The 13,506-nt window shown below is 38.1% G+C and overlaps 2 protein-coding genes across 3 annotated transcripts in view; one reads left to right on the top strand and one right to left on the bottom strand.

Moving 5' to 3' along the window:
• The window catches only part of PCSK1 (proprotein convertase subtilisin/kexin type 1), a 44,344-nt gene extending 41,892 nt beyond the window's left edge, over positions 1-2,452 (top strand). For both annotated transcript variants that reach the window (XM_039239401.1, XM_039239402.1), the window contains one exon: positions 90-2,452. In XM_039239401.1, coding sequence (XP_039095332.1) covers positions 90-467 — 378 coding nt within the window. In that variant the 3' untranslated portion in view covers positions 468-2,452. The remainder of the gene's footprint in view (positions 1-89) is intronic.
• A 2,113-nt stretch (positions 2,453-4,565) lies between these two features.
• Positions 4,566-13,506, bottom strand: part of LOC120236523 (zinc finger homeobox protein 2-like) — a 28,133-nt gene continuing 19,192 nt past the window's right edge. The window contains exons 2-3 of the mRNA XM_039239354.1: positions 5,431-5,592; positions 4,566-4,586 (exon numbers count right to left, since the gene is read on the bottom strand). Of these exons, the coding sequence (XP_039095285.1) occupies positions 4,566-4,586; positions 5,431-5,592 (183 nt within the window). The remainder of the gene's footprint in view (positions 4,587-5,430; positions 5,593-13,506) is intronic.

The following is a 13,506-nucleotide window of genomic DNA, read 5'->3' on the forward strand; positions in this document are numbered from 1 at the left end:
GAGTGGGCAGCGGGCATGTACTGCAGCTGGCTTGCTTGGCTCTAAATAATGAATCTTCTTCCTTTTGTCGGTGGCGTCCTATGTTTTAGGAGCAGCCCACGCAACAGAACCTGAAAAAGAACCCCCTCGTGTCAAAAAGCACCAGTGGCGACGGTACAGGGGACAGGAAGGATGAGCTGGCAGAGGCAGCCCCATCCGAGGCGATGCTGAGACTCCTTCAAAGTGCTTTCAGCAAAAACTCACCCCCAAAGCAATCACCAAAGAAGCCTCCAAGTGCAAAGCTCAACATCCCTTACGAAAATTTCTATGAAGCCTTGGAAAAGCTGAACAAGCCTTCCCAGCTAAAAGACTCCGAGGACAGTCTATATAATGACTATGTTGATGTTTTCTATAACACCAAACCTTATAAGCACAGAGATGACCGGCTGCTGCAAGCTCTGGTGGACATTCTGAGGGAAGAAAATTAAAATAAGTGTGGGGTCCTGAGTTGGAAATATTCATGCTTCTTCCTTCCCCTTAGATTTTGCCTGTGTCTGAAGTGGTTGTTTTTTGCCGTTGATTCTTATGCTTATGATATGTCCTTTGTGGTACTTTTGCTTTTACTCCCCAACTAAGCACTTGAAAAGGATGAGCTCAAGTAGGAAATCCAACTTTCTGAATTGATAATGACTCTTTCAAAACACATCTTCCCTGCCTGCACAAGTGAAATGCTTTGTTCTTTCTGGAGCCACAGCTCATTTCATTTGTGGTCCTCACACCGCATTAGAATGCCACTTTGAGCCACCATTTCATTTCTTGAAAGAAAAGGCATCGCCTGGGTACCATATTAATTTGAAGGAGTAATCTGCAAAGAATTAAGGAAAGAACACTGCTCCTACAACGTGTCCCTTGTCTTTGCCACATGGCTCTTTAACTGTGATGCCACAGATGGGTTTGGAAAGTTTCTAATGAAAAGTTCCCAATTAGACCCATAGCCAAAGTACTACTCATTCAGGAAATGGTGATCTGGTCATTTTGGGGAGACACTGAGTAATTTAGATCCAGAAACAATTCTTGAGATTTGTGTTATCTGGTTTGAGCAGTGTTAGAACATTTCTCTTTGCTTGGTATGTCATGTAGAGGCCTCTGTGGATCTAAAAGTGACCAGGACTTGAGGTGTGTGCTCTGGCCTTCCCCTCTGTCCCCTTATAATTTCATTACCTATCTCGCTTCTCAGCCACAAACTGAATACTGAGAGAAGTAATTCAGACTACTTTCTTAGAACAAACTCATACTTGCGATTTGGCAAATCTCTTGTCATATTTAACAACTATAATAGGAAACCATTCCTAACACTGAGAACCAATGTAAACACGAAAACTTTTATAATGGGGAGAGCCAAAGGTAGGTTTTGTTTGTTTTTAAACTGCATTCATTAGAATAGGTTTTTCCAGGTCTTTAAAACTGAGTGTTCATTCCTTACCATCAAGGCTTTTCCCCAGTCTACACAAGTGTAGTATTGAAATTCTTACCAAATTGCTTCCAGTATTCAGCTCGAGAGGCCACAAGAGTCCATGGGCCACACTTTTCCCTCAGGTAGATTTTGTTTGGCACGTCAAATGGTTTAAAAATATGAGTGATTATTAAAAATATGAAAGTTCACATAAAACTTGATTCTCACACCCATTTCCCTTCCTGGCAACAGTTATCTAGAGCTGAATAGCAGCTGCCCAGCTAGGTTGAGTAGCAGGTCCCTGAGGTGCCCTGCTCCATGTGGCTTAAAGTGCTACCTTACTGGTCAGCACTCATAAAGCATTTGATTTTTTCCCACTGCTGCTCTAAACAAACTTACACAAAGTATACATGCATTAGGAAAAAAAAATCCTCTATTTCTTCCGGGTAGGATCTGTGTGATAATCAGTCATGATGAGAAGTTGCCATGATCTAATTAATTTATAGGTGGGGGAAAATGATATTTTATACCCCTGAAAGTACCTCTGAAGTCTAGTTTGACATATTCACATTTAATACGCACCTTCCCTGGATTCTCATTTACAGGAATTCATTAATGGCCAACCTTCAGCTTCCCATTCTCCGTGTGCTCACCAACGCTTCAGTCACCTACAAAGCTGGCATTCCCCCATTGAGTCTGCTGTCTATAATCCCTTATTATGATTTGAACTTCATAATGCCACACATGAAATGGACCATGAGGATAACTACATTGAACTAGATAGAGTAGGAAAAGAACACAAGAGTCTGTCACCTGCTATGGTTTGAAGTATGGTAGATCAGAAAAAGTTTCACCTACCCATCTACCATTTGTATCTGTGCAGAATAAAAGCCTGTGCAGAGCAATCACCATGATGCTTTAAGGATGTTGTCCTAAAAGAACTCCAGTGTCACGCTATCTTTGGAAGTTTTACATGGTGTTCAATGTAGAGTAGTGGGCAGAATTTTGAAAATTGAAGCAGATCAAAAAGTATTAAAGCCAAAAAGGACCAGAGAGTTATTAGATAAGTTTTCAACTACAATACAAAGCTGAGGCCCAGAGAGGCCAATAAGTGGTCATAGACAAAACTTTATCCTTTCCCCTTTCCTACTCTCATGCTAATTGTATGAAGCTTTTTGTTTTTTTTTTTAATCCTTCTAATAGTGTCTTTTCCTGGTTAAAACCCCCAACCAACTCATTGGATTGTAGTCAAAGGTTCACTCTAGAGAAGCTTTAATATTTACATAAAGTCATGTTTGAATGTTTCCAACCGGGGGTATATTCTTCAGGCATAGAATATTTTTGTCAGTCTTTCTTAGTGCCTGTATGGGTTTTTGTGAAAACGTAAAAGAGGAAACTTATATAATATTTCCCTCGGAATTTTAAACTATATTTTCTTTACAGGTATTTATAATGTACCAATGCTTTTATCAGAATTTTAAAAAGCATAATAAATTATATTAAAGAGCCAAAACTTTCCTGAGAATAAGAAAGTTTCATCCAATAAAATATTTTTGAAAGGCATGTTCCTCTGTCAGTGAAAGAAAAAGTATAATATGTATGTGTTGTGACATTAAAAGTGGCATTTGTCTAATCGCCTAATACAATGTGTAGCTGAGTTTCACATGCGTGGTCTTAGTGTTTTTAAGGGAACTCCCACATTATACACTTGATGTATTAACCGGAATATGTAAAATATGCTTATACATCTGAAGAATAAATGGTTTCTCACTAAGTCAAAAAGGAAAAAAGCTCATGTTTCCAACAAAAACAAAATCTCCTTCTCTTACTGTGTTTCTGAAATGAACTATAAAAAAAGAAAAGTTAAAGGTTTACATTAAGAAGCTAATTCCTTTTGTGAAAAAAACCCAATTTTGAGAAAAATGGGCTTTCTCAAAGGCGATTTAAGGATCAACAGGTATGTTTCATTTTCCTTTATAGGTCAGTCTTTTACTTTTTTGACAACATCCAAAGTTATTTGACTGAACCTTCATTGAAGTGTTGAAGGAAAAAAAAATAAAGCAAAAACCAAAGGGATTTACTATGTGTGAGAGAAAGGACTTGCAGCAGTTCATCAAAAATGACTTTTTTATAGGCCAGACATAGTAGCTCCACATTAAACCCTCCCCAGAGGCCACTTATCAGAAGTTCCTAACTTCCAACTTTAATTTCCCATCCTCAGGCCCACATTCCTCTGCTCCTTCAAACCTCCGTCCCTGGAATGGCCACCCAGCCACTTCAGAGTCTGTGTTCTTTCCAGGTGGGTTGACTTTCCCCCATACTCCATCCCTTTCTGCTGAGTTACAAATATTAAGTCAAACTAAAATGGTTTTTCAAGAATTCCAGAAGAACTGTTCTCACTGGCTTTTGTCCTCAAAATCCAGCCATCTTGAAAGTCTACCTACTGGGAGGGTTAAAGACAGCTCTCTGGTTTCTTCTGAATGCCCATTTGGTAACTGTTAGATGAGCCATGTGCAGACAGCAAGTACAAGTCCAAATACACACTGAGATAAGCATTAATTCGTAAATACAGTTTCCATCCACAAGGAAGAAAAGTAATGTTTTCCTAATTGCCTCATAACTTTGTAAGGCTAGAGTACTAATACTGATGATGATGATGATGATAATGATTTACTCTACCCCCTTGCCCCTGTGGACGAAGTGTAGTTTCTTGGGCCATCTATGTTAAGCTTGATCCTGTGATTTGTTTTGGCCAATGGACGTGACACAAGCAAAGACTTTCAGTGTGCTTGTACAGTTTGTCCTGGCTTTTGCTTTTCAGTCATCTAGTGCTATGAGAAGAGTGTGCACCAGGGAACTACTGCCTCTTCAGCCTGTTTCCAGAACAAATGTATATGGAACAGATCTACATTCTGGACCCACATCCAGCCAACTCACAGCATGAAGCAGAGCTGTCCAGATGAGGACTGCCCAAATAAGCTGAACTTGTCACCAGAGCAGTTAGGAGAATAAGAACAAATACTTGTAAGCAACTGAGACTTGAGATAGTTTGTTATGCAGCCTTATTGTGCAACAAAACTGACAAATACAATAAAAATTCCATTTATTCATTCCACTACCAATGTCATCCCTTTCAACTTGTGCCTTCCTGAGCCTAGAGCACAAAAAAAGAGGCAGTATTAAATCATACACCTCTTAATGCTGCTGAGTCCATAGCTAAAAAAGACCTTGTCCAAGCTTTGAAAGTTTCATTTTCAAAGGTATGTCTCAGATTAGTTCCTTCTGAAATCAGACCTGAGATCATGAATGACTTTTGTACAGGCAATATATTTTGTAGATAATAGTAGAGAGAAGTGAGTCACACATACTTGAGAGTAGCATGGCATAACACTGATCAGCGCAGGACTTCCCAAAGACTAGAATTAATGTTTCAGCTAATAACAGCATTGGCAGAAGAGAATTCAAAACAGACACCTAGATTCCCCTTTCTCTCCCATCCCTACCCAATTCAATGCTTCGATACTTAACATTATCTTCTCTCAAAAGTTAGATGCAATCCTAGGGCAAGGGAAGAAAACATGATTGGCTTACATCAAGTTCACACTATTTATTAGAATGGGAACTCTTGATAGAAACAAAGTTCTGTTATGAAAAAAAAATGAAGTGATTTTTGCAGACCTGAGTTTTGGCTTGCACTCTGTATTTGTACAGTTTGTATTGCCTGTCCATTGCTACACATAGATGTTACGAAAGCATTACTCTATCATCAGTGTAGGACAGGGAAGCAGCTATATAGTTTTTGTATCTACCATTCTCACACCATGTGGACAGAAGCAGAAATCACTTCTCTGGTTTCTATGCCAAACTTCTACCATGTGTGTTACTTCCACACAACCTGCAGCCTGGAACTCCATAAAGCACGTCCACCCTCCTCTACACCCACATATCCTCCACTTTCACGTAAGCCCATATTGTAAGCATCTTCATTGAATATTTACCTGGGGAGGGGGCCACAAGTTCAGAAGCAGTTCTTGTTCATAGAACAAGGCAGGGGAAACATTCCCAGATTTGTTTTTGCAGGGTGGTCGTGATTGTTCCCTTCCACCTTTGGTTCCTCTATCCCTGTCCCTAAGAGACCCAGGGACAGGTAGTCCATAAACCTAGATGTTGTTTGGAAGTGAGCAAAACAGCCTCTAGGCTTTGCCTTCAATCCTTTACAGTTACTCCTTGTATCACCACTTCTTGTCCAGACACCACAAGGGCCCAGCCCAAAACTCGTACTTGGAGAGAGTCTACCACTGCCCCTATTTCATGCACAGTTTTCAGTTTACAGCAACGAGGGTTACTCGGATGTTCCACAGTAATGTGCCAGTTTGTTTTGAAAGTTTATTTTGGAATGCTTCTTGTATAGTACAAATTTTGAGCTGAAATTTTTAAGAGGGGCTTGCAGTGAAAGAGAAATGCCTAGGCTTCTTCGTTATCATATCAGAGGGAACCAGAATGAGGAAAACCCAGCTTTGAGACCTTATCTTTTCCAACAGAGCTCTTACAGGTGGATCAAGCCCATTTTGTTCATCTGAACATTCACTCCCTGGCTCCGGTCATTCTGTATCTACTAAACACGAATGAATGGCCCCAAATCTGCTGCTACTTTGTTATGTGATTTGTACTTAGACAAAGCAAAAAGCCATAAGCCTTAAGCTTATCAAAGAGTTGCTGTAAACAATGTTGTCCCACTCACTAAAGGGCAAAACACAAAACAAAAACAATCAACTGACAATGTATCACCAACACAACGTGGCTAGAAGTGTGTTGTGCTCTACAGTCAGCCACAAGTCATTCTGATCCTGGTTCTATCATCTCCGAGGTGTGTGCCTTTGACCACATCATTCCGCCTCTCTAATCCCTATTGCCTCATCTGTAACAGTGAAGGCTACCCCATACAGGTGTGCTATTAGGATTAAATAAAATAATGCAGGTAATTTGGTGCAGTTCCTGTACCTAGTAAATGTTCAATAAATGTTAATTTTTATTATTAGTGAGACACTGGTCTTATTAATACTGTGGTTTCATGAAAAGAAAATGGACTTTAGAGCCAAATAGATTCAAATGTGTAGCTCTTAACTACAAATTCAATAAAGACGACAGTATTAGAATCCATGAAAAAGAGAGGAATACCATAAATTGTCACTGGTCAGATGATGTTGCCTGGGGAACGGCCATTCTAATGTGAACCTTCAGCTCCTAAGGTCACAGTGAAAACCATTTATTCGTAGCCAATGTAGACCAGACTGCAATGGCAAAGAAGTGCTCAAAGTGATAGCTGAGAGACACTAAAAGAGCAGTCACCCGAGGTCACAGAAAGCCAGAGGTGATAAATAAAGAGAAAGGAGGAATCAGGAAAAGGAAATCATTTGTTTAATTTGGTCTTATGTCCAAACTTTTTTTGTGTAATGAGTTGGAGTACTAGTTTTCAAATATAAAAATTTAAAAAGCATTGAGAAGTATCGATATTAACAAAAATGAAAATCAATGGGTCCTTTACTATATTCACAGTATAGAGCATTTTCTAACTGAACTCTCTTAACAATTGTGAAACAAATAGGAGATAAATGATGTTAATGTCCCCTATTTTGTAGATGAGAAAGTGGAGGCAGCGAGAGATGATGTTGTTTGTTCAAAATCACACAGATAGTAAGGAGTAGAGTTGAAATTTTAATCTAGCAGTTATCCCAGAATGCAGGTTATATACCTAATATTAGCAAGATGAAAAGGTGACTTAATATTTTAAAATATATTTATAGTATGAGAATCAAATGAGTACTGTGTATCTTCTATTACTGACTTTGCTATTTGAAATGAGAAATTGCTTTTATTATTACTATGTTATTACTACAATACATTAAATACATATATTCTATGTTTTTAGAGGGATGAGCTAATTCATGAGGGTATATTATTTCTAATGTTTGCATTATTCTGCAAGTGAAACGTTTTTACAGATATAGAAACTGAGATCCAGAGAGGTTAAGTCACCTGCCCACAGTCACACAGCTAAGCCAGGATTTTAAAACTGGTCTGATCCCATCTTTTCACTATGTCAATCTGTTTCACATTTTAACTTTAAATCTAAGTTGTTTAAAAAATAATTTTTTAGTTAATGCCTTAATAGGCAATCCATGCCTCCAGGGAATGAGAGTAGATACATTTTATGCTGCTTCTTTCCTTGAAATTTTGGAAACCCTAATAAATTTAAAAGTGACAGAGGGAGTTGTCATTGTCAGTCATCACCCCGTGATGTCTTGAAATAAACCAAAACTCTTCCTTTAGGGGAGCAACAGGCCAGCTCAAGAGCTCAGGCATCCTTTGAATAAAAATCAATCTCATATGAATTTATGTATAGTGCAGACCCAAAGCTTCCAAACCATATTGAGAACTGGGACATTACATTCTGGGCACACAGTCTCAGAATTTCTACTGTGTTGAGCCATTTTATTTCTCTTCTCATTCCTTCACCTTCCTCTATTGATGCTAATTTGCCCTCCCCCCCCCACCCCCAAAGCATGTTCTTCACCATATTGATCAGTGAGGTATGTATGCCCTGTATGTGTGAGTGTGTGTGTTGAAAAAGGATTCCCTAGTCACATACATTTGTAAAACACTGACTTAAAAGCTGAGATTTTCCTATTTCTTAATTATATTTTCCAGAAGTTCTTTTAATATACTAGTATGCATTGTGACTGTCCAAGATGTGGATGCATTTCTCCAGACAGAATCCCTTTTTCCTGGGCCATCTTGTTGGACCAGCGTCAGCTCCCCTGGGAGACATTATCTTCCAGCCCTCTCCAGTTAATCATCTCTCAAGTTGATTCTGGGCTCTATCAGAAGTTAGGCTTATGATCACCACATGCCTGATCTTTTCTGAAAGCTTCCAGCGCATGCCTTCTCCTCCCTCAGTGCCAAATGCTGCAGTGCCAGTCAGCTGACAGAAAACAGGCGCCAATTGTTGGCAAAGAAATGAGTCAGACCATCAACAGATACAGGGGGAGAGCTGGAACCCATCTTTTTGAGGGAAGAGTACTGAGATGTGGGGAAAAAAGAGGGAAACTACCAGCCACTCATATCCATAATAGATAGAGTGGCCACTGTCCCAATTCAGCTCAGTTGATCACTGTGTCTGAGCATAAATTAGCATTTCAAAATAGCTTTTTGGACAACAGTTACAACATGTTCATAGTTATAGGTATGGATTTCCTTTTTGACTTGTCACCACAATCAGAGAGTCTCTGAATTAGAAAGTAGTTATCTATTTCTCTACCTAATCTCCTAGAGAGTGGGTGTTAGAAAAAGGTTTGCCCCCTTTTAAAAAGAGATGCAAAGAAGGAAGCCTCTCTTCTTCATCCAGACCTCATTGTGTCTGCAAATATTGTCCTGGATCTTACTTACCAGCTATCTAGAAACCTTCCTTTACATAGTAAAATCCATTTCTGGAGGTGCTCCCTAGTTTCATAAGCTTCAGGTCTCATAAAACCTGGACCTGCTTCCTCTTCATCTTCCTGATCTAAGTCACCAAGTCTATAAATTCTATCTTTAATCTTCCCACTTGTCTCCATCTCCAATGTTACTATTCTGGTCCACACTACAATCTTCTTTCAACAAAGTTCTCACTGGCCTCCTTTCATACTGTGATGTTTCTAAATCATGTCTCATCACATCACTCTCTTCTTTAAAAAATCACTGTACTTAGGAAAAGACCACAATTAACCGGGCTTGGAGGCCCTGGAAGTTTTAGCTGTAACCTGCCTCTGTGGCTTCATGCCATTTTACTGCCTAATTCACTCTTTGGGCATACAGCACACTGGCCTTTATTCTTTTACTGCAATGCCCCGAATGAGCCTTGGGGACAAACTATTCTGCAAGAAGTGCTCTTTCTCCATTCCTTTTCTAGTTAGTTCTTTTCTACTTTCCATTCAGAGCTCAATTTAAAAATCCATTCACTGGGGAAGCCGTCCTGACCAGTGTGCCAGATTAAGTCAGAACCTCTGCCATTGGCCTGCATATAGCATCCATTGCAAGGGTGATCACATACTTAATTGTTTAGGGTCTGTCCCACAGGAGGGAACGTGATTTCCACTAACATCTCCCATGTTAACAGTTATACCCTCAAATATTAGAATACTGTCTTAAAGAAGAAGGTGGATGCTCAATCAATACTTAGAGAATGTTTTATTGAGCATTTGGCTTATCTGCAGGGCAGTGTTATGCTTTGAAAATGATAAACTGTGGAGACCAATTCACACCTTTTCAAGCAGCGTGGAGAGCTAGCGTTAGCACTCCCTTCCTAGAGATGCAGCACAGGTACTGGCTCCGAGGGGAGTCAAGCTGATGTGGTTTCAATTAGGATTCTGTGACTTACTACCTGGGTGATACTGGACAACTCTTCCTTTCCAAGTCTCAGTTTATTCATCCATAAAATGGTGAGAGCAATTACACTTACTTCCTAAGGTTGGTTGTTTGCTCATTGGCACATAGTTGTTAAACATCTACCATATGTCAGGTACTTTGACAGAGACTAGAAATACAATAGTGTGCTACATGGACATAGCCTCTACCCTCATGGACATTGTTTTTATCCATCTCTGTATCCCTGGTATATAATAGTTTAATATGCGTTTGTTGAATTCTCTAATTGAGTTTATTTCTCCAACCATTTAATGTACATTTGAATAGAACTGCCATGGAGTAAAGGCAGAGAACAGTCATAGCTGATATTCATGGAAGACTTAATGGGTCACAAGCATGCAATAAGCATATGCATTGTTTCACTTAATCTTCATTCAGTGATGTAGATCCACTTATCCTCAGTTTATGGAAAGGGAAGTAGAATACAAACAGCTGAAGTCACCTGATCAAGTTTAATGGTGAAGATGCATCCAAGTACAGGTAACTTCACTATACTGACAGCATGTTTAAGTTATATCAAACGTTAGCTGAGAATCCAAGTCCCAGGGAGAGAGGAAATGAGAAGGAAATTTAAAGCTCACAAAGGGAAACAGTGACATCAGAAAAGCAGCAGGAAAATACCTTTCTTTTCTTTCTCTGGCTATTTTCATCCAGCTGCTTAGTTATCAAGATCTTGTACAACTTTTTCCCCTCTTCTGTTTTTATGTTCTACATTAGGTAATAATAGACTTAACTATGTCAGACTGTATAGTTTTATCAGACTTTCCATTATAGAATTCAGTGCTTCAGCTAATAACATAAGAATGCCACATAATTCTAAGTATTTTAATAAGGAAAGGCACTTTAAGCCAAATTATAGTCAGCTCATCATTTCCCAAACTAATTTCAAAGTACCTTGGTGAAAAAACATAATAAAACGTAGACAAAGAAAGAAGTCATGTCATATGAATTAAATACAAGGAAGCCAAACAGACGATGAGTATCTGAGATTAAAAAAGAGTGCATGTAACATGGCAAAGCAAACAGCCTCCCCAGGAGACCAAGAGCTGCAGTCAATGTCACATGTCAGTAGCCAAATCCAGCAGTCATCTGTGCACATGAGCCAAGTATTAAACAGGCTTTTAAAGCTTTGGTTTTCTTTTTAACTTAATTATTTATGTGACTGTTATCGGTCGTCCTTACACCCAATTTTACATTCGAATCAGGAGGTCATCTTAATCTATTGCTGAATATATTTCTTGCTTGGTATAGCCTCATGGTATTCACATGAAAAGTTCCCCAGCAATAATTTATTAGGGTAGCAGTTCTTAAAGTTTTTTGAAATCAAGTCGCCTTTACATTCAATATTAGTAAGCATCCCAGAGAGCTTTTGTTGATGCGGGTACACCTATTGGAAAAAATTAAAATGGAAAAAATCTATTTATTAATTTCAAAATTGCAATTACAAAATCACTGTATATTAATTAAAATAAAATTTACATAACACATTTTTATGAAAATAAATATTTCCAAAAAGTTACAACAATGGCATTGTTTTATATTTTTGCACACCTGTTTAATGTCTGGCTTCATAAAAGAAAGTTTGATTGTGCTATCTACTTCAGCATTCATCCTACTACAAAATGATGTTTTCACTGAAGTTTATAAAGAAAATGTAACCTCATATAGACTTAACTGGAAAAGGAAGGAGTATAGTTGTAGATATTCTTGTCTGATACTATCTCAAGATTCAACAAGTAGTTTCCTCAACTATAGATAAAATGAAGACTCTGAAATCCTATCATAAACTTTTTGCACTGTCTTAAACTAAGATCTGATGGTCTATCTAGAACTCGGAATAGAATTTTTGCCCATCCATAATTTTATAGCACTGTTCATTGTTATTTGGAAAACACTGATTCCGTGAGTAATACAGATATTCTAAATGTTGGCACATTTCCTCTAAATGTTGACACTATGATATTTTTTTAAAGACATGTTATTTAATATCATCACCAATTTAATACAAGTCTTTAAGTATTAAGCATTGTCAAGGCTCATTATGGTAGATACAAGTTTTCCAAAATTTAAATTTCCTCCAAAGTTTAAATTTTATCATTGGCAAAAAATTCTGCCGATTGTTTTCCTTGAATTGATGGGCTCGTTTTATTCATTTGCTTGAAAATTTCTGTCAAATATCGAGGTCAGAGTAACCGTAGTTTGTCTGTCAGTCATTTTTTTCAAGTAAAAACAGTATGCCGTGATAAAAAAACAAAACAAAAACCCAGTTAGTTCAAACTATAATTCAAACAATTGCACAAGTGCTTTTCTTCAAGACAACCATGATAATTTGGTATACAGCAAAGTGCTTTATATAGATTTCCCATTTTGTCAACTAAATTATTAAAAAGTACATATTCAAGGGTCAGTATTTTAGTGCTTCACCAGAGTATTCGAGTGCCATGGTTTTTTGTTTTTGTTTTGTTTTTAGACTAGGAGTGTGTGATGGTGAGGCACACAATGACTACTAGTATAGTTTGGTGCCACTGCCTTGATTCTTGCTATCCTGTTGAGCATTGATGCAAATAACAAAGTAAAAAAGACAACTAGTGTTATGATCATAATGAAAACAGTTTCAGCTTTGCAGAAACCCTTTAAGGGTGTCAAGAATTTGGGGACTACAAGGTGTCTTGTAGACTATACTTTGACAGGACTCTAGGATTTTCAGTACTATGCTGAATACAAGTAGGGAGATTGGGCACCCTACCTTGTTCCTGATCCTAAAGGAAAAGCTTTCAGTCTTTCACGATTGAGTATGCTATTAGCTGTGGGCTTGTTACAGTTGGTCTTTCTTATGTTGAGGTACAGTCCTTCCACATTCAATTTGTTGAGTATTTTTTAATGAAAGGATATTGAATTTTGTTATAAGCATTTTCTGCTACTATTGAGATCATAGAATTTTGATGTTTTGATCTTTTAGCCTATTAATGAGATGTACCATATTTATTGATTTGCATATGTCTAACCATCCTTGCATCTCAGGGATGAATCCCACTTGATCATGGTGCATCATATCTTGACAAGACAGGACTCAAAACGAGGAAACTATCAAGACCAACAGTATTTTCAAAAGATGTTGAGCAGCCATGGGTGCCTGTGTACTCACAGACAGACAAATTATTCAGATTAAAGTAGATAATATGGTGAGCCACAAAGGCGGCTTGGGACAGTATTCTCATTGTATGGTATCCCCACCTTTCCTCATCTGGAAAGGGCAAATCAGAAATTATTTCAGTGCATGGTGCTTTCCATTACACCTTCTTTATGTCAAAAATTCCAGAATAGATTCAATACCCATAGACATACAAAAGTTTTTCTAGGATATCCTTTTCAAAAGGAGTGGCTTGTTTTCTGGAAATAGATCTGTGTTACATGGTCCTAAATATTTCCTACGGTTTTCTCACTTGTAGTATCAGCGAAAATCAGCTAAGTATAGGGGGAGAACATTCTGAATCCAAAAAATCCTGCATTTGGATTGGAAAACATATGGCTCAAACAGAGATTGCTTTTGTACCATGAGAACTCGTCTTTTTTTTCACCAAGTATATTTGAATAGCTGGCAATTATCCAAT

Source organism: Hyaena hyaena, unplaced genomic scaffold (assembly GCF_003009895.1).
Source record: "Hyaena hyaena isolate Hyena2069 unplaced genomic scaffold, ASM300989v1 scaffold_156, whole genome shotgun sequence".
NCBI classification, from domain to species: domain Eukaryota; kingdom Metazoa; phylum Chordata; class Mammalia; order Carnivora; family Hyaenidae; genus Hyaena; species Hyaena hyaena.